The sequence below is a fragment of the Melanerpes formicivorus genome, unplaced genomic scaffold, assembly GCF_026170545.1.
Source record: "Melanerpes formicivorus ecotype bairdi unplaced genomic scaffold, bMelFor1.0.p_v2 SCAF_72, whole genome shotgun sequence".
NCBI lineage: Eukaryota > Metazoa > Chordata > Aves > Piciformes > Picidae > Melanerpes > Melanerpes formicivorus.
The window spans coordinates 482,698-508,285 of NW_027142424.1; the positions used below are offsets into that span (position 1 = coordinate 482,698).

At 53.3% G+C, this 25,588-nt stretch overlaps 1 protein-coding gene across 6 annotated transcripts in view; it reads right to left on the reverse strand.

Annotated features, from left to right (window-relative positions):
* Nucleotides 1-25,588, reverse strand: part of KIAA1671 (KIAA1671 ortholog) — a 120,239-nt gene that overhangs the window by 3,424 nt on the left and 91,227 nt on the right. For 4 of the 6 annotated variants that reach the window (XM_068163294.1, XM_068163291.1, XM_068163296.1 and 1 more), the window contains 5 exons: nucleotides 15,440-15,558; nucleotides 7,818-8,073; nucleotides 2,861-3,035; nucleotides 1,870-1,997; nucleotides 361-494 (listed from right to left, as the gene is read on the reverse strand). In XM_068163294.1, coding sequence (XP_068019395.1) covers nucleotides 361-494; nucleotides 1,870-1,997; nucleotides 2,861-3,035; nucleotides 7,818-8,073; nucleotides 15,440-15,558 — 812 coding nt within the window. Of the gene's footprint in view, nucleotides 1-360; nucleotides 495-1,869; nucleotides 1,998-2,860; nucleotides 3,036-7,817; nucleotides 8,074-15,439; nucleotides 15,559-17,335; nucleotides 17,514-25,588 lie in introns of those variants that run through there. The other 2 variants (XM_068163293.1, XM_068163297.1) reach the window with 2 other exon arrangements.

Below are 25,588 nucleotides of genomic sequence, written 5' to 3' on the forward strand. Positions count from 1 at the left end.
GGAGGCTGGAGCCAGGTGGGGTTGGTTCCATGAGGTGATGGAACAAGAAGGAATGGCCTGAAATTGTGCCAGGGAAGGTTAGGTTGGAGAGGAGGGAAAAATCTCTTTGCTGCCAGAGCGATCAGGCACAGGAACAGGCTGCCCAGGGGGGTGGTGGAGTCCCCATCCCTGGAGGGGTTCACAAAATGTGTGGCCAGGGCACTTGGGGGCCTGGTTTAGTGGCCATGGTGGGGTTGGCTTGATGGTTGGACTCAGTGCCAGAGGTGTTTTCCAACCTCAACAGCTCTATGACTGGGTTTGGTTTTTTCTGCCACTCAAACAAGGATCAGCATCCTTCTGTGGCTGGTGGAAGCTTCTCACCTCTCCTCCTTCTCCACACTGGAGGGCAGCACTCTGCTGCCAGGAGTTCCAAGCTGGGATTTTGGGGACTTGAAGAGCTGAGCTGAACTTATTTCACCAGGACTCTCAGCCTCGTGTCTTCTCCTCAGCTGGGCCTGAAGGAGGCAAAGAAAGGAAAGGGAACTTTGGAAAGGCAGCTCTGAGAGGGCTTTTAGGATGCAAACCAAATCACTCTGACTTCTCAAACTGCAAAGGTCCATGATCAAATCAGAGGAGGACTCCCCACAACCCCCTGCAGCACTGCAGCAGGTTTTGCTATAGCACAGCTAATTTCCCCCACCCCCCCCAAAATCACTTCATATTTCCACTCAGTTAAAAGTGAGAAAGATAACCACAAGGTTTCTCTACACATTACCTGGGGCTGGGGTCAGAGTGGCTGAGAGCAGCCAGGCAGAAAGGGACCTGGGGGGTACTGGTGGACAGTAGGCTGAACATGAGCCAGCAGTGTGCCCAGGTGGCCAAGAAGGCCAATGGCATCCTGGCCTGCAGCAGGAACAGTGTGGTCAGCAGGAGCAGGGAGGTCATTCTGCCCTGTGCTCAGCACTGCTCAGGCCACACCTTGAGTCCTGTGTCCAGTTCTGGGCTCCTCAGTTTAGGAAAGATGTTGAGGTGCTGGAAGGTGTCCAGAGAAGGGCAACAAAGCTGGGGAGGGGTCTGGAGCACAGCCCTGTGAGGAGAGGCTGAGGGAGCTGGGGTTGCTTAGCCTGGAGAAGAGGAGGCTCAGGGGAGACCTTCTTGCCGTCCACAGCTACCTGAAGGGAGGTTGTAGCCAGGTGGGGGTTGGTCTCTTCTCCCAGGCATCCAGCCCCAGAACAAGAGGACACAATCTCAAGCTGTGCCAGAGGAGGTTTAGGCTGGATGTTAGGAAGAAGTTCTTCATAGAAAGAGAGATTGGCCATTGGAATGTGCTGCCCAGGGAGGTGGTGGAGTCACCATCCCTGGAGGTGTTTAGGAAGAGCCTGGATGAGGCACTTGGTGCCATGGTTTAGTTGATTAGATGGTGTTGGGTGAGAGGTTGGACTGGATGATCCCAAAGGTCTTTTCCAACCTGGTCTAGTTCTGTTCTATCCTATCCTATCCCATCCCATCCCATCCCATCCTATCCTAATTCTATTCATAGAGTCACAGAATGGTTTGGGTTGGAAGGGGCCTTCAAGATCATCTACTCCAACCCCCCCTGCCCTGGGCAAGGACACCTTTGGAGGTGTTTTAGGAAGAGCCTGGATGAGGTGCTTGGTGCCATGGTTTAGTTGATTAGATGATGTTGGGTGATAAGTTGGACTCCATGACTTCAAAGGTCTCTTCCAACCTGGTTAATTCTATTCTATTCTATTCTACCCACCCCAACCCCCTGCCACACCATCCCAGCAACTTTGTCATCTCCAGCAGAGGTTCCTAGCTCTGTTCCTAGAGCCTCTGCAGCTGCTGAGCCTCTGTGAGCCTCCTCTGGTGTGCTCTGCCCACGGTCACCTTGAGGGCAGAGTGGTCCATCCCGGGAAACACGGGGAGCCTCTGGGCGTGTACGGATGAGGATCTTCCGCTCCGGTGGATCCTCTCTTCTTCCTCAGAATCCTCCTGTTGCATAGTTTTCTTCTCTTCTAATGGTTAAAAACCAAAGCAGAGGGGGAAACAAAACATCAGACAAGAGCATTTTCATCTATACCTTGCTCTAGATCATGGACTGGTTTGGGTGGGGAAAGAACCTTTCAAGCTCACCCCGTCCAACCCCCTGCAGCCAGCAGGGACATCTGCAACCAGAGCAGGCTGCTCACAGCCCCCAAACAACCTGACCTGCAGTGGTGCCAGGGATTGGGGCATCAACCACCTCTCTGGGTACCTTGGGCCAGACTCTCACCACCCTCAGTGTCAAACATTTCTTCTCTGCAGTCTGAATCTCCTTCTTTTAGTTCAAACCATCACCCCTTGCCCTGTCACAACAGGCCCTGCTCAAAAGTCTATCTCTAGCTTTCTTCTCAGCCCCTTTAAGCACTGAGAAGTTACCAGAAGGTCCTCCAGAGACTTTCAGATATTGGTAACTCTTGTGAGGAGCAGCTCAGGAAGCTGTGGGTTTTGCAGCCTGGAGAAAGGGAGGCTGAGTGGAAGACTTCTGGCTCTCTACAGCTCCCTGAAAGGGAGGTCAGAGCCAGGTGGGAGCCTGTCTCTCCTTCCAATGAACAAGGGATAGGACAAGTGGAAATGGCCTCAAGTTTTCCCAGGGGGAGGTTTAGGTTGGACATGAGGAACAATTCCTTCATGGTAAGGGTTGTCAAAGCCTGTCCCAAGCTGCCCAAGGCAGTGGTGGAGTCAGTCCCCCATCCCTTCAGAGCTGTGGAGCTGCGGTGCTGAGGGCCACAGTCGGGTGGTGCCCTGGCGGTGCTGGGTTAAGGGCCGGCCTGGATGTGCTGAAAGGTCTCTTCCAGCCCAAATGCTCCTACAATCCTTTCAGAGAGTGGAGGGATACCTGTGGAATCTTTAAACATCCAGGCATTATCTGGCTCCTCTGTCAAAGAAAACCTGCTCTCAAACTCCAGCCCCCTGCTTCTTCTCAGGGAGTGGGAAACGGGAACCCGGCGGCGTCTCTTCTTGCTGAGCTGGACGCGAGTCTTCAGCGCGCTGGAGTCCAGGACAGCAGTTTGCTAGGAAGAGAAGCAAAGGCCTGAAGTCATCTCCACCATTTTCCTCACCTCCTCCAGTGCATTCACCCCTTCAGACAGCTATGTAGAGCTCATCATAGAATCGATAAGGTTGGAAAAGAGCTCAGAGATCATTCCAGCCCAACCTGTCACCCAACACCTCATGACTACTAAACCATGGCTCCAATTGCCTCATCCAGGCTCCTCTTAAACACCTCCAGGGATGGGGACTCCACCACCTCCCTGGGCAGCACATCCCAATGGCCACTTCCTCTTTGGTCTGAAGAACTTTCTCCTCACCTGGAGCCTAAACCTCCCCTGGCACAGCTTGAGACTGTGTCCTCTTGTTCTGGTGCTGCTTGCCTGGGAGAAGAGACCAACCCTCACCTGGCTACAACCTCCCTTCAGGGAATTGTAGAGAGCAAGAAGGTCTCCCCTGAGTCTCCTCCTCTCCAGGCTAAGCAACCCCAGCTCCCTCAGGCCTCTCCTCACAGGGCTGTGCTCCAGACCCCCTCCCCAGCCTTCTTGCCCTTCTCTGGACACCTTCCAGCACCTCAACATCTTTCTTGAATGGAGGACCCCAGAACTGGACACAGGACTCAAGGTGTAGCCAAACCAGTGCTGAGCCCAGGGCAGAATGCCCTCCCTGCTCCTGCTGGCCACACCATTCCTTAATGAATCTGATTACTATCATGAATCATGTCACTTCAAACTCTGTTAAAGAGAGTTCCTGATGAGGACGTGCTGCATGGGGGCTACCTGGGTGAGGTGCTGGCTCTTTGATCTCTCTTGGCTGGACATGTCTGATCTGCCCAAGGTATTGTCACCAAATCACTCCAAAATAATGGCCACAGAGAGGACTTTGGGTGCCCAGAGTGTTTTAGCAATAGAGGCCTCTCTAGCTAGCAGTGGCTGAAGGTCAGCAAGAGGATTTGTATCTCAAGAGAGCAGCTACACAAAACCCTCTCGAAGCAGAGTGTTGCAGAACCCTGCTCTGATGGGTTGACACCTGCAGAAGTTTCAAGCCACTCACCAGCAACAAGGAGGCTGCAAGTTAAGTGTCACAGCACTCAGAAAAGGTCTGTGATCAGCCACTTCAAGGCAAAGCCACTTTCAGAGCAAAGAAGGAGCTGCAGCTGAGTTATTTCTCTAAAGCCACTTGCTGGCAGAGTTTTGCCTGCAGTCAGCAGACCTCCATCAGCTTCTTCTTCAGCTGTGGCCTTGCTTCTTCTCAAGGAGATTTCAGGGCAGGAATAAGGCACTCCTTAAACCAGCCTATCCCCAGCTGTAGCTAAGCCATGAGTGTTTGAAAGAGCCACCTTTAGCTGTCCAGGACCATCTCCACTACCTGCAGAACCACCGATGGACAGAGACTAAGATGCTGCCCATGCTTGCTGTGGGCACCTACAATTCCCTTAGGGGTGCCAAAAGTGCCCTTGGGATGCCCTGCCAAAGGCTTCTCAGCTGATTCCACAGCTGAGCCATGTGCAGTCAGGGAACCTCAAAGCAATGGTGCACCCAGGGTGGTTTCTGCTTCAGAGCTGGCAGGGGCTGGAAGAGGAGAGCAGCACCTGCCTCGGCAAAGCACAGCTTTTTGCAGCTCCTCCTAGATGGCAACACCAGTAGAGAACAGAGAGCTGGCTGGAAGCACACTGGAACAGCCTCCACAGGAAGCAGCTGAGATACTGTGAACAGTCAGTTCTGCTGCTCCAGACCAAGCTGCTTCCTGCACAGACGTTCTGTGGAGCAACCTGCTCCTCAGTTCCTCATTGCCCTCCACCAACTGCCTCCAAGGAGGTTGGAGTCTGCCTTCTTTGCCCTAGCATCAGGTTATGGGATGAGAGGAAATGGCCTGAAATTGTGCCAGGGGAGGGGTTAGGTTGGAGCTGAGGAAGAATTTCTTTGCTGCAAGAGTGGTCAGGCACTGGCACAGGCTGCCCAGGGAGGTGGTGGAGTCCCCATCCCTGGAGGTGTTCAAGAAACCTGTGGCCATGGCACCTGGGGACAGGGTTTGATGGCCATGGTGGGGTTGGGTTGATGGCTGGACTCCATGATCTTAGAGGGCTTTTCCAACCCAAACAATTCTGTGACTCTCATTTAGGAGGCAACATGGTGCCTGTGATTCTGTGTGTGTGGCTCATGTAGCCTTCCTTTTGCCCTCTGCTCCTCAGGAAGCATCCCAAGCAGAGCATTTATTACCTGCAATTTTAGGCCTTTTTGGGGGGGGTGGGGAGGTGGACACAAATGAAATACTTGCTCTGTGCCCAGCTTTGGAGCCCTCAACTTTGTGGCCTTCCAGTATCTGAAGGGGGCTACAGGAAGGCTGGGGAGGGACTGCTCAGGATCTCAGGGAGTGATAGGACTAGGGGGAATGGAATGAAGCTGGAGGTGGGGAGCTTCAGGCTGGAGGTGAGGAGGAAGTTCTTCCCCATGAGAGTGGTGAAGCCCTGCAATGGGTTGTGCAGGGAGGTGGTTGGGGCCCCATCCCTGGGGGTGTTTAAGCCCAGGCTGGATGAGGCTCTGGCCAGCCTGATCTAGTGTGGGGTGTCCCTGCCCATGGCAGGGGGGGTTGGAACTAGCTGATCCTTGTGGTCCCTTCCAACCCTGACTGATACTATGATACTATGACATAGGCCTGATGGAACAGGTCCAGAGGAGGGCCACAAAAAAGCCCAGGGGTCTGAAAAAAACCTCTGCTACAAGGACAGGCTGATGGAGCTGGGCTTGTTCAGCCTGCAGAAGAGAAGAGAGGCTCTGGGGAGACCCTAATAGCAGCCTGCCTGTACCTGAAGGGGGCTACAAGAAGGCTGCGGAGGGACTGTTTGCAAAGGCCTGCAGTGATAGGATGAGGGGAAATGGTCTGAAAGGAGAGAAGAGCAGATATAGACTGGGTGTCAGGAACAAGCTCTGCACCATGAGGGTGCTGGAACACCAGCACAGGTTGTCCAGGAAGGTATTTGAGGCCCCATCCCTGGAGATATTCAGGGTCAGGCCCTGAGCAACCTGATCTAGTGGAGGATGTCCCTTCTGACCACAGGGGGGGTTGGACTAGATGACCTTTGGGGGTCCCTTCCAACCCAACCCAACCCATTCTATGACTCAGCAGCACACCTGAGACCTCCCTAGCACGGTTGTGATTCACCTAAGCCTTGCCAAGCTCTCTTGCCATGACAGTGGAGCAAAAGGTGGTGGTGAACCAACCCTAACCAAAGAGAAAGCAGCCCCACTTAGAAGCTGAACAGACAAACTCCTCGTGGCAGTGCCTTCAGAGAACACCAAACCTCCTCTGACAGCACAGGGCCAGGAAAGAGCAGCTGCAAGCTCTCTTAAGCATGAGAAGAAAGGAAACACCCAAACCATCCTTTCCACTGCAACTGCAAGCTACTACAGGATGAGTAAATAAGGAAACTGTTAGTAAATGTCTTCATAGCCTTAAATCTTGCACAGCTCGTGGCACAGCAGTCAGCAGCTCTTTGTGGGATTTAATTGTGTTTCCCATGCTCATGAAGTCATTTAGCTCTTCTCTTGGAGCTCACCAAGGAGCAGACAGAGAAAGAGCAGCTTCAGCAAGCCACTGGCAAAGGAGAGCTGAGGCCACTGGCAAAGGAGAGCTGAGGCCACCGGCAAAGGAGAGCTCAGGCCACCGGCAAAGGAGAGCTGAGGCCACTGGCAAAGGAGAGCTGAGGCCACTGGCAAAGGAGAGCTGAGGCCACTGGCAAAGGAGAGCTGAGGCCACTGGCAAAGGAGAGCTGAGGCCACTGGCAAAGGAGAGCTGAGGCCACTGGCAAAGGAGAGCTCAGGCCACTGGCAAAGGAGAGCTGAGGCCACTGGCAAAGGAGAGCTGAGGCCACTGGCAAAGGAGAGCTGAGGCCACTGGCAAAGGAGAGCTGAGGCCACTGGCAAAGGAGAGCTGAGGCCACCGGCAAAGGAGAGCTGAGGCCACCGGCAAAGGAGAGCTGAGGCCACTGGCAAAGGAGAGCTGAGGCCACTGGCAAAGGAGAGCTGAGGCCACTGGCAAAGGAGAGCTGAGGCCACCGGCAAAGGAGAGCTGAGGCCACTGGCTTCTTGGAATCCCTCAGAACCTAAGGCTGTAGGAACTAGAAGGAACTGGAAGTTGGGCCCCACAATTTAAGAAGGACACTGAGACTCCTGAAGGTGTCCAGAGAAGGGCAACAAAGCTGGGGAGGGGTCTGGAGCACAGCCCTGGGAGGAGAGGCTGAGGGAGCTGGGGTTGCTTAGCCTGGAGAAGAGGAGGCTCAGGGGAGACCTCATTGCTCTCTCCAACTCCCTGAAGGGAGGTTGTAGCCAGGTGGGGGTTGGTGTCTTCTCCCAGGCACCCAGCACCAGAACAAGAAGACACAGTCCCAAGCTGTGCCAGGGGAGGTTTAGGCTGGAGGTGAGGAGAAAGTTCTTCCCAGCAAGAGAGATTGGCCATTGGAATGTGCTGCCCAGGGAGGTGGTGGAGTCCCCATCCCTGGAGGTGTTTAGGAAGAGCCTGGATGAGGCACTTGGTGCCGTGGTTTAGTAGTCATGGGGTGCTGGGTGATAAGTTGGACTTGATGATCCTTGAGGTCTTTTCCAGCCTTGTTGATTCCATGACTTGGTGCCTTTGACCTTCAGCTTTTCAGGCAGAAAGATTCAAATGTGGCCAACAAAAGGCAGGCAATGTTTTGAGGCAGGAAAATCCCAAGTGATACAGGAAGGGCAGAAGGTCGAGGGTGAAGCTCCCAGAAGATGCAGCTGGCATAGGAGGAGGACTTGTGGTGCCCAGCAGGGATAACTTACATCGATGAAAGAGAAATCCGTGGTCTTCTCCTCGGGGCAAGTGTCTCCTGCAGGAGGCAAATCAGTCCCATCAGTAGAGTCCATGTCCGTGCTGGAACGGTCCAGGCTTGTGCTCCTTTGGTCTTTGGAGAAGTCATGGTGGTCAGCCAGGGAGGCAGGCTCTGTTTGGGAGGAGAGGGAGGACGGGTGGCTACCTGGGGGCTGCTTCCTGCTGGAAATGCCATCGTTCTCCGAGGAGGGAGACTCGGCCGCAAAGCTGCAAACCAAAGAGAGAGCTGTGAGACTCCAGGGTCAGCCAGGACAGGGAGAGCTGTTTGGGTGACACAGCAGGGAAGAGACTGTGCCCCTCTGCTGGGCACTGGTGAGGCCACACCTCGAAGCCTGGGGGCAGGTTTGGGACTCTCTCACTGCAAGAAGGACCTGGAGGGGCTGGAGCAGGCTCAGGGAAAGGCAGCAAAGCTGGGGAAGGGTCTGGAGAACAGGGCTGGGGGGGAGGGAGGGAGAGAGCTGGGCTTTGTAGTTTGGAGAAGAGGAGGCTGAGGGGAGACCTCATTGCTCTCTGCAACTCCCTGAAAGGAGGGCTGGAGCTAGGTGGGGGTTGGTCTCTTCTCCCTCGTATCAGGTGATGGAACAAGAGGAAATGGCCTGAAATGGTGCCAGGGGAAGGTTAGGTTGGAGAGGAGGAAGAATGTCTTTGCTGCAAGAGTGGTCAGGGATTAGAACAGGCTGCCCAGGGAGAAATGGAGTCCCCATCCCTGGAAGTGTTCAAGAAACCTGTGGCCATGGCACTTGGGGCCAGGGTTTCATGATGGTGTTGATGGTTGGAGTCTGTGATCTCAGAGAGCTTTTCCAACCCAAACAATTCTATGACTGCATGCACACCATGCAGTGAGTGCCATTCCCATGTCACATCCCTCCAAGGAAACCCAAAGCATCTTTAGCAGGGCAGAACATTTTGGGAGGCAATTTTTAGGTGCTGACAGAAATTGGACTTAAAACAAAGAAAGAAATAACTCCATCCCTGTGCTCTGACAGGAAGAAGTGTCCCTGCTGCTGTCATCCCAAGACCAACAGCTCCTCCATGTGACTTCTGTTAGATTGTGCTTCTCTTATGGCCTCTAGCTTTGCTCCACAACAGACAAGAAGCAGTAACTCCTGAATCGAGATGGGCAAGAGTAGAGAGGACAGGGAATGATTAGGTGGGTCAGATCCTGCTGGGAAGTTTAGCAGTTTAAGTGACAATGTGATCACAGACAAGGGAGAGGGAGAGGGAGAGGGAGAGGGAGAGGGAGAGGGAGAGGGAGAGGGAGAGGGAGAGGGAGAGGGAGAGGGAGAGGGAGAGGGAGAGGGAGAGGGAGAGGGAGAGGGAGAGGGAGAGGGAGAGGGAGAGGGAGAGGGAGAGGGAGAGGGAGAGGGAGAGGGAGAGGGAGAGGGAGAGGGAGAGGGAGAGGGAGAGGGAGAGGGAGAGGGGAGAAAAGAGAAGAGAAGAGATTGGAAAAGACCTTTGAGATCATCCAGTCCAACCTCTCACCCAACACCATCTGATCAACTAAACCATGGCACCAAGTGCCTCATCCAGGCTCTTCCTAAACACCTCCAGGGATGGTGACTCTATCACCTCCCTGGGCAGCACATTCCCAATGGCCAATCTCTCTGTCTATGAAGAGCTTCTTCCTAACATCCAGCCTAAACCTCCCCTGGCACAGCTTGAGACTGTGTCCTCTTGCTCTGGTGCTGGGTGCCTGGGAGAAGAGACCAACCCCCACCTGGCTACAACCTCCCTTCAGGTAGTTGCAGAGAGCAAGAAGGTCTCCCCTGAGCCTCCTCTTCTGCTGGTTTCAGGGTGGGTGGATTTAAAGCATGCAAAGAGGACTGGGAAGGGACAAGAAGAGGGCTGGAAATCACTAGAGAGAGCTCTGCAAGGGAGAAGCTGAGCCAGTGCCTCCAGACATCCCTGGAACCATCCCATGTCAGGTTGTCTGAGGCTTTGAGCAACTTGCCCTAGGTGCAGATGTCCCTGCTGAGGGCAAGGAGCTTGGGCTGGATGAGCTTTAAAGGTCCCTTCCCACCCAAAGCAGTCTGTGATTCCATGCCTGGGGACAGCAAGAGTGACAAACACCCTGTGCTCCTCCACCGTGCTCATTCCTAGCCTGGGCTCTAGATCCAGAGGTGCAGAACTGGCTGCCAGCACCAACCTCTTCCTAAAGAGCTTCTCTTTTACCTTCGGGGGGATATGGGAGCGGACTGCCCAGCACTCCAGCCACAGGGCTGCTGTCCTTCACGGCTGCTGGAAGGGAGAGGTGGCAGCAGGTGGCAGCCTAAGGCAGAGCTCCACAAGCAGCAGCATTCAGGGTGCTGCAGGGGAGAGCAGCCAGGGCTGGCATCCCTGGGGGGGTGATGCTCCTGGTCTGTCCCTGAAGAAGATTCCTTTTCCCTGGGCTGGCAGGAAGGGGCTGTGGGGTCAGGACTGAAAGCTGTGCGCGGTCACATAGCTCGGGAGGCTCCTTTAAAGCAGCAGGAGATGGTGGGAAGCCCAGAAAGACTCTGCTGTCAGGGCTCTCCTGCTCCTAATGTTAGCATTTCTAGCTTAAGAAAAGCCCAACCTCAAGTATCTCAGGAATTCTGACTCATTTCCCCCCCCTTTTTAACAAGAATCTCTTGTTACTAAGCATCTTCTCTGCAGGAACACTGCTCCAAAGCCCCCCCTAAAACCCCCTGACCACAAGGATCAACACCTGCACATTCTTCAAACAACAAAACCTGAGGCTTTGGGGTCATCCCCAGGGACAATCCAGGCAGGAGGACACTTGGGATTCTGCTGCTGGGTCACAGATTGCTATCCTCATGCTGCAGCAGATGATATCATCCCCAGCCTGGCAGAGCGAAGCCAGCATGCCAGGAGGGTGAATGCCTCTGCCCTCCTTCAGCAGTGGGCCCCAGGATAATTAACAAATGGCACTAATGAGCTCCTAGGGGGAACTTGTGGCCTAGTGTGGTTGTGTAAGACATTTGGTATCTGCAGCGTGGGGCTTCAGAGCCAGTAGGATATGGAGGAGTGTGGAGGTGAAAGACAACCTGCAGGCTCAGCACCTCCCATGGAAGCTAAGCTGTGCACTGAGAGGGTCCTGGTTTGCATATCTCCAGGAAGCCTCTTCCCTCTCACATCATAGTATCATAGTATCAGTCAGGGTTGGAAGGGACCACAAGGATCAGCTAGTTCCAATCCCCCTGCCATGGGCAGGGACACCCCACACTAGATCAGCCTGGCCAGAGCCTCACCCAGCCTGCTCTTAAACACCTCCAGGGCTGGGGCCTCAACCACCTCCCTGGACAACCCATTCCAGGCCTTCACCACTCTCATGGGGAAGAACTTCCTCCTCACCTCCAGCCTGAATCTCCCCACCTCCAGCTTCATTCCATTCCCCCTAGTCCTATCACTACCTGAGATCCTGAGAAGTCCTTCCCCAGCCTTCCTGTAGCCCCCTTCAGATCCTCATGCACAGCATTCCAGTGTGGTTGGGGGTTGGAAGGGACTTCTGGAGATCACCAGGTCCAACATCCCTCCTAAAGCAGCTTGCACAGAGTGGTGCCCATGAGGGGCTGAGGTGATTCCAGAGATGGAGATTCCACCACCTCTCTCTAGGCAGCCTGCTCCAGGGCTCCAGCACCTTTAAACTCATGGAGTTCCTCCTCATCTTTAGATGGAACTTCTTATGTTCCAGTGGGTGCCTGTTAGCTCTTGTCCTGGCACTGATAGAAGACTTTATTGCTGCCTACAACTGCCTGAAGGGAGGTTGCAGCCAGGTGGGGGTTGGTCTCTTCTCCCAGGGAACCAGCAGCAGAACAAGAGGACACAGTCTCAAGCTGTGCCAGGGGAAGTTTAGACTGGAGGCAAGGAGAAAGTTCTTCATAGAAAGAGATATTGGCCGTTGGGATGTGCTGCCCAGGGAGGTGGTGGAGTCCCCATCCCTGGAGGCGTTCAAGAGGGGATTGGATGTGGCACTTGGTGCCATGGTTTAGTTAGTCATGAGGTGTTGGGTGATAGGTTGGACTTGATAATCTCTGAGGTCTTTTCCAACCTTGTTGATTCTATGATTCTAAGACTGGCCATGGTTTAGTTGATCAGATGGTGTTGGGTGATAGGGTGGACTGGATGATCTCAAAGGTCTCTTCCAACCTGGTTAATTCTACTCTATTCTACTCTATTTTCCTGACACTCACCCAAGTGTAAGAGACTCAGTCTTGTCTGTCTCAGTCCAGAGAGGGAAAGAGACTCCCATGCCATGGTGCCTGTTCCCCTGGTGGTCTCTCAGCTTATGGCAAAACACCAACCAGGATGGTGTCAGGCTGTGAGGAGCAGACCACTGTAGCCCACACAGCTGGCCAGGCACAAAGCCTAGGGGAAGTGACCCAGGCTAAACAGGAAAGCTGAGTTATCTGAGGCTGCTGGAAGTTCCTGCCCCTGGAGCTGGCAGAGGAGACAATGGTCTTGAGCAGACACAGAGACCTGCTGGAATCACCCATGGCAAGAGGAGGAGAAGGGCTGCACTCACTCTGGCAGAGGATACAACAAATAAGCTGCAAACAAAAGGCAGTGCCAGGAAGATGTCCATTACCAAATGCAACACTGAACAGCTCAGCACTCTCACTCCTCTCCAAGTGCTTGAAAGAATCCATCAGCAATTCCCCTGCCACGAACCAAAGAATCATGCAACAGTTTTGCCTGGAAGGGACCTCCAAGATCATCTAGTTCCAACTCCCCTGCAGGGAAGGGACCTCCAAGATCATCTAGTTCCAGCTCCCCTGCAGGGAAGGGACCTCCAAGATCATCTAGTTCCAACTCCCCTGCAGGGAAGGGACCTCCAAGATCATCTAGTTCCAGCTCCCCTGCAGGGAAGGGACCTCCAAGATCATCTAGTTCCAACTCCCCTGCAGGAAAGTGACCTCCAAGATCATCTAGTTCCAGCTCCCCTGCAGGGAAGGGACCTCCAAGATCATCTAGTTCCAGATCCCCTGCAGGAAAGGGACCTCCAAGATCATCTAGTTTCAGCTCCCCTGCAGGGAAGGGACCTTCAAGATCATCTACTTCCAGCTCCCATGCAGGGAAGGGACCTCCAAGATCATCTAGTTCCAGCTCCTCTGCAGGGAAGGGACCTTCAAGATGATCTAGTTCCAGATCACCTGCAGGGAAGGGACCCTCAAGATCATCTAGTTCCAGCTCTCCTTCAGGAAAGGGACCTTAAAGATCACAGAATCACCAAGGCTGGAAGAGACCTCAAAGATCACCAAGTCCAACCTGGCACCACAGACCTCATGACTAAACCATGGCACCGAGTGCCACATCCAATCCCCTCTTGAACACCTCCAGGGATGGGGACACCATCACCTCCCTGGGCAGCACATTCCAATGGCCAAGCTCTCTTTCTGTGAAGAACTTCTTCCTAACATCCAGCCTAAACCTCCCCTGGCACAGGCTCAGGCACTGGAACAGGCTACCCAGGGCAGTGGTGGAGTCACCATGCCTGGAGGATGAGGAACTTAGGGAACATGATAGAATCATAGAATTGTCAGGGTTGGAAGGGAGCTCAAGGCTCAGCCAGTTCCAACCCCCTGCCATGGGCAGGGACACCTCACACTGCAGCAGGTTGCTCACAGCCACATCCAGCCTGGCTTTAAGGCTTCCACCACCTCCCTGGGCAGCCTGTGCCAGGTCTAACAGTTTCACTAGCAGGCCTAACAGTCTAACTGCCCTAACAGCTGTGCACAGGGAGATGTTGGGTTAAAGCTGGACTGGATGAGCTCGAGATCCTTCTCCTCCCAGGCAACTCTTGAGATTCTGTTTGCCTGTTCTGCAAGCTGAGACAAGAGGCTTGGTTAGGAAAGTGATTTCAGATGATGTCTAGAAGACACTGAAGTCAGAGTTAATTTTACAGGAGCCTTGGATGTCACTGCTGGCATGTCACCTCACTCACAGAGCTTCAAGCTTGATCTCCTAGCAATACAATATTTATAACACACGGTTCTCAAGTGCAGAACACCCCAAACATGAGTGACATTCATGTCTGCTGTAGGAGCTCAACAAGCACAGCATTAAAAACAGCCCCATAAAATGCTCTTTTGCTAGCACTCTGGCTGAGCAGCCAGGGCATTGCTCACACAGGGTAGGCAGCATCACAGAATGGTTAAGGTTGGAAAGGAACTCTGAGATCATCAGCTCCAACCTTCTGCCCAACACCTCCAAGACCATTAGAACAGGTTCCAAAGTCCCTCATCTACTTGTTGCTTGAACACCTCCAGGGATGGGGACTCCACCACAGAGTCACCAAGGTTGGAAGAGACCTCAAAGATCATCAAGTCCAACCTGGCACCACAGACCTCATGACTAAACCATGGCACCAAGTGCCACATCCAATCCCCTCTAGAACACCTCCAGGGATGGGGACTCCACCACCTCCCTGGGCAGCACATCCCAATGGCTAACAGCTCTCTCTGGGAAGAACTTTCTCCTCACCTCCAGCCTAAACCTCCCCTGGCACAGCTTGAGACTGTGTCCTCCCTGGGAAGCCTGCTCCAATGCCTGACCACTCCTGAAGCAAAGAAATTTGTCCACAGCTCCAGCCTAACCCTCCCCTGGGACAATTCCAGGCCATTTCTTCTCATTCTATCACCTGGTACCAGGGAGAAGAGACCAATCCCAACTCAGTCCATTCCTACCAGAGGATGGGCAGGAGTTGATCTGTTAGAAGGTAGGAGAGCTCTGCAGAGGGACCTGGACAGGCTGGACAGATGGGCAGAGTCCAAGGGCAGGAGATTGAACACATCCAAGTGCCAGGTTCTGCACATTGGCCACAGCAACCCCAGGCAGTGCTGCAGGCTGGGGGCAGAGTGGCTGAGAGCAGCCAGGCAGAAAGGGACCTGGGGGTGCTGCAACAGAGCTGGGGAGAGGTCTGGAGCACAGCCCTGTGAGGAGAGGCTGAGGGAGTTGGGGTTGCTTAGCCTGGAGAAGAGGAGGCTCAGGGGAGACCTTCTTGCTCTCTACAACTCCCTGAAGGGAGGTTGTAGCCAGGTGGGGGTTGGTCTCTTCTCCCAGGCAAGCAGCACCAGAACAAGAGGACACAGTCTCAAGCTGTGCCAGGGGAGGTTTAGGCTGGATGTTAGGAAGAAGTTCTTCCCAGAGAGAGCTGTTGGCCATTGGAATGTGCTGCCCAGGGAGGTGGTGGAGTCATCATCACTGGGGGTGTTTAGGAAGAGCCTGGATGAGGCACTTGGTGCCATGGTTTATTTGATGAGATGGTGCTGGGTGATAGGTTGGGCTGGATGATCTTGAAGGTCTCTTCCAACCTGGTTAATTTTATTCTATTCTACTCTACTCTATTCTACTCTACTCTATTCTACTCTACTCTATTCTACTCTATTCCTATTGCATCCTTTTCCTATTCCTTTCCTATTCCATCCCTATTCCTATTCCATCCCTATTCCTTTCCCATTCCATCCCTATTCTATCCCTATCCCATTCTATTGTTAGCTGCTGTGGGTGCCCTTGGTCAGCCTGGCTGTGCAGAGCACCCAGTGCTGGGACTCTGGGGTTCCTGAGCCCAGCAGCTCCTTGCCAGGGGCCTCACCTGCCGCCGCTGTGCCGCTGCTCGTTCCAGGTGCCGTACTGGCTGTCGGGCTCCTGCACCAGCGTGTCCGTGTCCTTCGCTCCCGGGGGATGCCTGCTGAAGCACTGCTTCAGCTGGTCCTGCAAGGGAAGAGTTGGAACATTTCAGCATGCCTGCAGCCCAGGGGGTCAAGGATCATCAGGTTTGGCTTGCCAAGGTGAATCTCCCAGGGGAAGGGAGGCTGTGGAAGCAGCCACGGAATCACGAGGAATTCTCCTGGGGGCTGCATTTAGCCCCTGCAGGGATTCAAGGGAGACATCAACTCTGCTGCTTCAATTGAAGGACCTTTACTCATCCAGATCTTTGGTTTGGTTGGGAAAGGCCTCTAAGAGCACAGAAGGACAGAATGAATCTTTGCCATGCCCCCTGGACATGAGGAGGAAGTTCTTCCCCATGAGAGTGCTGAAGCCCTGGAATGGGTTGTCCAGGGAGGTGGTTGGGGCCCCATCCCTGGAGGTGTTCAAGCCCAGGCTGGATGAGGCTCTGGCCAGGCTGATCTAGTGTGGGGTGTCCCTGCCCATGGCAGGGGGGTTGGAACCAGCTGATCCTTGTGGTCCCTTCCAGCCCTGCCTGATGATTCTATGATTCTCTTCCAGGGCTGCCTCGGAATTCAGCTGGCTTTGGCAACCATCCAGGGCTGATTGCTCCTGCAATTTGCAGTTCCTGAAAGTGATGCACACACAAGAATGGTTCTCCCAGCACACACACACACACAAAAAATTACCCCAAACAACGAACCCCAACTCAGAATGCAAACATCTAAGGGGGGGAGGGGAAAAAAAAGCCTCCCTTGCCCTGACGTGAAAGGAAGAGCTGGGGGATGAGGAACACCGGTGGAGAGATCTCATGAGTCAGAGTCTGCACAGACAGCTTCAAAAATATCCTCTGTTTGCACAAGAGAGACAGCCATCAGACAGCCAGGATGACACCTCCCAGCTTGAGGTGCAAGAAGGGAAGCTAAAAAACCTGCTGGCAGGAATGGGACACAAAGAGGGGATGCACAGCGGGATGGGGATTTGATCAGCTGCCACCCTCCCCCAAACTCCAAGGGAAAAGGAGCTTGGGGGGGGGTGGTGGGGGGGATGTTGGCTAATTCCTTCCCACCCCACCCCCATCCCCCTTTTTCTCTCTTCCTGTTATAATCCAAGTCAGAAGCTGGGTCAGATTGCCCAGATTCTGAACCCCAGCTGGGGTTGTTTAGCCTGGAGAAGTGGAGGCTCAGGGGAGACCTTCTTGCTCTCTGCAACTCCCTGAAGGGAGGTTGTAGCCAGGTGGGGGTTGGTCTCTTCTCCCAGGCAACCAGCACCAGAACAAGAGGACACAGTCTCAAGCTGTGCCAGGGGAGGTTTAGACTGGAGGTAAGGAGAAAGTTCTTCATAAAAAGAGATATTGGCCACTGGAATGTGCTGCCCAGGGAGGTGGTGGAACAGAAGAGAACAGGATTAACCAGGTTGGAAGAGACATTTGAGATTGAGTCCAATCTATCACCCAACACCATCTAATCAACTCAACCATGGCATCAAGCACCCCATCCAGTCTCTTCCCAAACACCTCCAGGGATGGTGACTCCACCACCTCCCTGGGCAGCACATCCCAATGGCCAATCTCTCTTTCTAGGAAGAACTTTCTCCTAACCTCCAGCCTGAACCTCCCCTGGCACAGCTTGAGACTGTGTCCTCTTGTTCTGGTGCTGCTTGCCTGGGAGAAGAGACCAACCTCCACCTGGCTACAGCCTCCCTTCAGGGAGTTGGAGAGAGCAAGAAGGTCTCCCCTGAGCCTCCTCCTCTCCAGGCTAAGCAACCCCAGCTCCCTCAGCCTCTCCTCCCAGGGCTGTGCTCCCCACATTCCCACACTTACTATGCGACGGATGAGTGCTGCCCACAAGGAGTAAGTCATGGCTGAAGAGCAAGGCTCCAGTTAGCTCTCAGCAAGAAGATTCACCAACCCCTTGTTTAACTGAGTTGGGGAGAGGAGAAACTGCCCTAAGGCCCCAGGCAGGAGGCAGCAACTTCTGCCTCCCACCCCACCCTCCATGCTGCACTCACAGATAAACAGTTCCAGGAATTGGACCTTTCCACCCCCCCTCTTCTCTGACCTAACTGCTGAGGGAAGTTAAGAGACCTCCAGAGCAGGCTCCACCTCCAGGCATGGAGACATGAGGATGGCTCTGCAAACCAAGGAGCACTTTACAAGTGCTGGACCAAGCCCAAGAGAAGTGACAAAAAGAACTGAGCTCATCTCATAGCCTCCAGGGCTTCAATGTGAATATAGAATCATGGAATGGTTTGAGTGGGAAGGGACCTTTCAAGTTCATCTAGTCCTGCACTCAGCAGGGACAGCTGCAACTAGAGCAGCTTGCTCACAGCCCCAAACTGTGTCCAGTTCTGGGCTCCTCAGTTTAGGAAAGAGGTTGAGCTGCTGGAAGGTGTCCAGAGAAGGGCAACAAAGCTGGGGAGGGGTCTGGAGCACAGCCCTGTGAGGAGAGGCTGAGGGAGCTGGGGTTGCTTAGCCTGGAGAAGAGGAGGCTCAGGGGAGACCTTCTTGCTCTCTCCAACTCCCTGAAGGGAGGTTGTAGCCAGGTGGGGATTGGTCTCTTCTCCCAGGCAAGCAGCACCAGAACAAGAGGACACAGTCTCAAGCTGTGCCGGGGGAGGTTCAGACTGGATGTTAGGAAGAAGTTCTGAGAGATTGGCCACTGGAATGTGCTGCCCAGGGAGGTGGTGGAGTCACCATCACAAGGAGACTTGATGGGGTGCTTGGTGCCATGGTTTAGTTGATTAGATGGTGTTGGGTGATAGGTTGGACTCAATGATCTCAAAGGTCTCTTCCAACCTGGTCTATTCTAATTCTATTCTATTCTATTCTATTCTAATTCTATTCTTAGTCTTATTCTAGTCTTATTCTATTCTTATTCTTATTCTATCCCTATTCCTATCCCTATTCCTATCCCTATTCTAACAACCTGACCTGCAATGATTCCAGCCATGGGATGTCTCCCACCTCCCTGGTCACCCTGGGCCAGGCTCTCACCACCCTCAGTGTCAAACATCTCTCCTTCTCTCCAGCCTGAATCTCCCTCTTTCAGTTTCAAACCATCCCCCCTTGTCCTGTCACACCAGCCCCTGCTCAGAGTTCTGTCCCCAGCTCTCTGCTCAGCCCCTTCAAGCACTGAAAGGCCACCAGAAGGTCTCCCTGGAGCCTTCTCCTCTCCAGACTGAACAACCCCAACTCTCTCAGCCTGGCCTCCCAGCAGAGATGCTGCAGCCCCCCCCACACTCCACCTCCCTGCTGCCAGCAGGTCAGGAGATGCTCTGAGCACCCTCGATGAGCTTGCTCAGGAGGAACATCCCACCAGCCCCCGTGTCTTCCTGAGCTGGAGAGGACCAGCTGCTTTAAGCAGGAAACTGCAGCTACTCTGAAAAAAAAAACCACCAACCCCTTCAAGTCATAAATGTTTCATGTCTCTCCAAGTGCAGAGGAGTAGAGCCCAAGTCCCACATTCCCATAAATGCTCTCAGCCACTACATCCTCACCGTTGCTATGCAACCCTGGGCTGGCTCAGCCGTATGTGGCTCCTCTACCCCTAGCATGGGGATACAACCCACAGCCAATTATATCTCTCCCCTGGCAAAAGCTACAGCAGTGACCTTATGAAACAGAGGCTGTTTTTAGAGGGTGGCTGCTTTGCTCTCCACCTTCCCAGCTTCATGGGCAGGTCTGAATCTCCACCTCTTGCTCCCTAGAAAGGCAAAATAAAAGAACCCCAACCCCAACCAACCAACCAAAAAACACCCCAAACACTGCAGGCAAGCAGAAATCTGCAGCAAGAAGAGGAAGGGTAAAAGGAATCATAGAATTGTTTGGGTTAGAAAAGCCTTCCAGGAGCATCCAGCCCCAGCCATCAACCCACCACCCACCACCACGGCCAGCAAACCATCTCTCAAAGTGCCATGGCCACAGGTTTCTTCAACACCTCCAGGCATGGGGACTCCACCACCTCCCTGGGCAGCCTGTGCCCATCCCCTGACCACTCTTGCAGCAAAGAAATTCTTCCTAATCTCCAACCTACACCTCCCTAACCTTCCCTTCCAGGCCTAACCCCAGGGAGTAATTGCCAGGAGTAAGCTGTGCACAGCCTGCACCACGAGGAACTGGGTGGGGAGAGCAGAGAACAGCCTGAGCTGCTCTCCCCCATGTGCTCTTAGCTCAGCTGCTCTCCTTTACAGGACACCTTTACAGGACACCCACAACACTTCACATCCCCAGCCCTAGGACCTTGCAGGTAGGAACACCAGCCTTCAGCTGAGATGCCAAACCCTGTCCTTCAGCCTTGCATTTGAACTGAAGGAAAACAAAGCCAAAGCTGTGGTGTTTAAGCAGCATTCCTCTGGAACCTGCACCTGTCTTGGGGCTGTGGTAGAAATATATTCCCCTTCAGACACCCAGATTGAGCCACAGCCCTAAAAACTATGCATGGTTTGAGGAGGGGCTGAGTGCAGAGCTGATGGGGATCCTCCTCAGCATCCCCCCCACCCCCAGCAGAAAAGGAGACAGGGTAATCATGAGGGATGAAGGGAGTCACTCAAGTTTGAGCCTGACTAGACCACCTCCAGAGGTCCCTTGCAACCCTTGCCCTTCTATGATTCTAACCAGCATGTTCCCAGCAACACCTTTCCAGCCCAAACTTGAGCCTCCAAGACACCTGAAAACACCACAGCTCCCCACAGTGTGGCCACTTTTCACACCCATCTGAACACCCAAGTTGACTTTCCCCTGCTTGCCAGTCCTTAGCTCATCATTTCTTCTCCATTAATGGATCCCTCACTCTGAAGTCGATGACCCTTGTGGTCCCTTCCAACCCTGACTGATACTATGATAAGTCCCAGCTCTGCCATGCCACCCAGGAGCCAGCTCCAGCCAAGAAGAAGGGAGACTTAGACTGGAGATTAGGAAGAAATTCTTTACACTGAAGGTGAAGAGACACTGGAACAGGTTGCCCAGGGAGGTTGTGGATGCCCCCTCCCTGTTCCAAAGCCAGGCTGGATGAGGCCTTGAGCAACCTGGGCTAGTGGAAGGTGTCCCTGCCCATGGCATGGGGGGGGTGGAACTAGATGATCTTGAAGGTCCCCTCCAACCCTAGCAATTCTATGCAACTCTATGAAAGAAACCCATGACTGGGAAGGCAAAGAGACCTCAAAAGTCCACCTATGCTGACTCTGGCCACAACAGACAGTGCAGCCAAGTGAATCAGGATGAAGTCAGTTTTGCCAGGAATCTGCTTACCATCGCCCCATGGGATCTGCTCCCTGCCTTTGCAGAGCCTCTTGGTGAACCTCCCTTCTCCACTGAGGAGTCCAAAGGCATTTTAGAGTTTGTCCTTTATTTAGTTATGGTTTCTACACCCTGAAAACAGAGCTGTGCCTGACTGGCTGTGAACACTCACCACACATGGATCACGGGGTCCACAGAGCAAGGCTGAAGACAGAGCAGAGGTTGACTTGATGTGCAAGGAAGCAGGCAAGAACCTAATTCCAAATACACACCTTGCCAGGGCTGAGTGAGCCGCAGCAGAGCTTCCTCTGAGCATGGGAGAGGGAGAGGGAGAGGAGAGGGAGAGGGGAGAGGGAGAGGGAGAGGGAGAGGGAGAGGGAGAGGGAGATGGGAAGGAGAGGGAGAGGGAGAGGGAAGAGGGAGAGGGGAGAGGGAGAGGGAGAGGGAGAGGGAGAGAGAGGGAGAGGGAGAGGGAGAGGGAGCGGAGGGGAGAGGGAGAGGGAGAGGGAGGAGGGAGAGGGAGAGGGGAGAGGAGAGGAGAGGGAGAGGGGTAAGATTAGGGAGAGGGGTAAGATTAGGAATAGGAGTAAGACTAGGAATAGGAGTAAGACTAGGAATAGGAGTAAGACTAGGAATAGGAGTAAGACTAGGAATAGGAGTAAGACTAGGAATAGGAGTAAGACTAGGAATAGAATAGAATAGAATAGAATAGAATAGAATAGAATAGAATAGAAAGAATAGAATAGAATAGAATAAGAAAAGAATAGAATAAGAGAAAAGAAAGAAATAATAAGAACAGACCAGGTTGGAAAAGACCTTTGGGATCATCCAGTCCAACCTATCACCCAACACCATCTAAACCATGGCCACCAAGTGCCTCATCCAGTCTCTTCCTAAACACCTCCATGGATGGTGACTCCACCACCTCCCTGGGCAGCACATCCCAATGACCAATCTCTCTCTCTCTATGAAGAGTTTCTTCCTCCCCTCCAGCCTAAACCTCCCCTGGCACAGCATGAGACTGTGTCCTCTTGTTCTGGTGCTGGTTGCCTGGCAGAAGAGACCAACCCCCACCTGGCTGCACCTCCCTTCAAATAGTTGCAGACAGCAATAAGGTCTCCCCTGAGCCTCCTCTTCTCCAGGCTAAGCAACCCCAGCTGCCTCAGCCTCTCCTCACAGGGCTGTGCTCCAGACCCCTCCCCAGCTTTGCTGCCCTTCTCTGGACAGACCTTCTCCTCTCCAGCAGGCTGGAGGAGATAGCTGGGAACACCTTTGCAGTCCTTCCTGTATCAGCATGTTGAATTGTCTTCTCAGCCTCAGAATGGTTTTGGGTGGAAGAGACCTTAAAGATCATCCAGTCCAACCCTCCAGTCCAACTCGATGATCTCTGAGGTCTTTTCCAACCTGGTTAATTCTGGTTCTGGTTCAAAAAGAAGGAAAAAGAGAAGCCTCATCCCACTGCCCATCCATCCAGCCTGGCCACATCCCAAGGGGCTTAGGCACTGTAGCTAAAAAGAAATGAAACCCTGAGAAAGCAAACAGAGCAGGGGCAGTGCCAGAGGCACACCAGCCTGTCCACCAGGAGATGCTGAGCATCAGAGCAGCGCTGTCCTACCTCAAGAGACTCAGGAATTCACTGTCTCCCAGAGGGCACATGCAGATCTCATCAGCACTAATAGAAGCTGGCACCAAGAGCTGAACAAAGTCTCCCTGCCCTCTCCAACGTCACAAGAGACACAAGCCAGGACAAGACAATTTTGTGCTGAGATGCTGGGAAGGGAATAGATTTGCTTTGGGGTTGGTTGGTTGTTTTTTTTTCCTCCCCCTTTTCCTCCAGAGCTCCATCCTTGAAACCAACACCTCCTACTCCAAAAGGCTTTATATTTCACAGCTCTTCTGCAGAGCTAATGTTTTAACACAAGTTAAAACTTCAAACAAACATTCTTGGGAAGGAGAAAAGAGGGGGAGGGGGGCCAAAAAAACCAACCCAAACCAAGAACAACAAAAAAAAAGAGAGAGTTCTTTAGTTGAAAGTCTAGCTTTGAAGAGGCACAGAAGCTGAGAGGGATTTCTTGACAGCCACAGGCAGCCTTTGGAGACTCCATCTCAGACAGCCTGGAAGAGGATAGGATAGGATAGGATAGGATAGGATAGGATAGGATAGGATAGGATAGGATAGGATAGGATAGGATAGGATAGGATAGGATAGGATAGGATAGACCAGGTTGGAAGAGACCTTCAAGATCATTCTGTCCAACCCATCAACCAATCCAACCCACCCAACCAACTAAACCATGGCACCAAGCACCCCATCAAGTCTCCTCCTGAACATCTCCAGGGATGGGGACTCCACCACCTCCCTGGCCAGCACATTCCAATGGCCAATCACTCTCTCTGTGTAGAACTTCTTCCTAACATCCAGCCTAAACCTCCCCTGGCACAGCTTGAGACTGTGTCCTCTTGTTCTGGTGCTGCTTGCCTGGGAGAAGAGACCAACCCCCTCCTGGCTACAACCTCCCTGCAGGGAGTTGGAGAGAGCAAGAAGGTCTCCCCTGAGCCTCCTCTTCTCCAGGCTAAGCAACCCCAGCTCCCTCAGCCTCTCCTCACAGGGCTGTGCTCCAGACTCCTCCTCAACTTTGTTGCCCTTCTCTGGACACCTTCCAGCATCTCAACATCTTTCTTGAATGGAGGAGCCCAGAACTGGACACAGGACTCAAGGTGTGGCCTGAGCAGTGCTGAGCACAGGGCACAATGACCTCCCTGCTCCTGCTGGCCACACTCTTCCTGATGCAGGCCAGGATGCCATTGGCCCTCTTGGTCACCTGGGCACACTGCTGGCTCGTTTTCAGCCTACCATCGACCAGCACCCCCAGGTCCCTCTCTGCCTGGCTGCTCTCAGCCACTCTGCCCCCAGCCTGCAGCACTGCCTGGGGTTGCTGTGCAGAGCCTGGCACTTGGATGTGTTCCATCTCATGCCCTTGGACTCTGCCCATCTCTCCAGCCTGTCCAGGTTCCTCTGCAGAACCTCTCTACCCTCCAGCAGATCAACTCCTGCCCCCAGCTTGGTGATGCTACAGAAGGGAGCAAACAAAATGCAGAGAGCAAGAAAACCCCAGCAGGAATTCCTGGAACCCTCACAGGGCTGCAAACATCTCCATAAAAGAAGATTGCCACTGCCAGGAGCTGTGTTCAATGAGGGGTTTAACACCGTTTATCTCCTCCTCACAGCAAATTGCTATCACTTAAAAGAGTTTTGAAGCCCAACAAACGGGGTGACTGAGCACAGAGTGAAGCTCTAAATAGCTCCAAATGTATTTATGTTCTTTTCTGATGCTTGAAGAGCTTGGCGGGGGGGGGGGGGGGTGGGGTGGAGGGAAGACAAGCTGAAACAATCGACCTCTAGCAGCCAGCTTCAGTTTAAACCACAGAGTGAAGTTGTCCAAGCTGATTACCCCTGTCAACATAAGAAGGGGGACGACAAAGGCAGGCTCCTCAAAGCCCATCACTGCGAGTTTGTGGCCCAGATTTACGGCTGCCAGCTCTGTTCATGGCCTGTTAAACCAAAGGGAAGTTATTAGGAAGGAGAAAGCATGAACTGTTTCAAGCACTGGCCCTGGGATTTTCGTTAATTAAACTGAACAGCTTCACTCTTCCCTCCCCTCCCTCGCCCCCAACCAGCCCTGCCACAGGACAAACAATTCACTTTCCAGAGCCCTCAGCGTCTCTCAGGCCACCAGAGCAGCCCTCAGGAGGGACAGATAAAATCCCAAGCCCTGCCAGTGCAAAACCTGGCATTTTAGAGCAGTTTGGTCTTCTTTTGATGCATAGAGTCATAGAATTGTTAGGGTTGGAAGGGATCTCTGGAGCTCATCCAGTCCAACCCCCCCCCCTCAGCTCAAGCAGGGGCACCCACAGCAGCTTGCCCAGCATCACAATGGCCAGGTGGGGTTTGGAAGCTCTCCAGAGGAGGAGACTCCACAACCTCTCTGGGCAGCCTGCTCCAGGCCTCCAGCACCCTCACACCAATGCATTTTCTCCTCCTGTTCAGATGGAACCTCCTGGGTTGCAGTTTGTGCCCCCTGCCCCTTGTCCTGTCCCTGGGCACCACTGACAAGAGTCTGACCCCATCCTGTTGCCCCTCACAGTCCTTTAGCTCTTGCTGAGTGTTGCTCAGCTCCCCTCTGGGGCTGCCCTTCCCAAGGCTCAACAGCCCCAGGGCTCTCAGCCAAATCAATCTCCATCTCTACGTTGCATTACTATTAAACCTGAATCCAGACAAGAGAACTGCTGCTGCCAGAAGGAGCTTGGAGGCAAAGCCCACTTCCATCACCTGAGCAGCACAGCAGAAACCAGAACACAGCTGAAGCCCTCTCTGCTGTGGCACTTAGCACAGAGCAGAGCAACCCACACTGAAGCCATGGACCACTCCTGGTCCAAGCAGCCACAGAACTGATGCATCTGCTTCTATCTCACAATCTCCTTCCACAGAACCTGAACAACCTCTGAAGTTCATCCCAGCTCTGCTGCCCATGCCAGCAGTCTGGAGGACTCAAAGCAATAAAGCTGCACAGCTTTTAATAGCAGTTTGAAGGGGCAGCTAAGGAATGGAAGGGTATGAAACCACCATCCAGCTTTTCATGTATGGCAACAAATGGAGCTCTGGAAGCAAAGGTGTGGCCATGAAACCAGATATGACACCTAGAATAGAGCCATGATTAAACACAGGCCATGCTTAATGAAAGCATCACTGCTCCTATTACAAAGGCATGGAGCTGATGGCATCTGGGGACAGGCTTTTTTCAGTGGTGCCTAGGGACAGGACAAGAGGCACAAACTGGA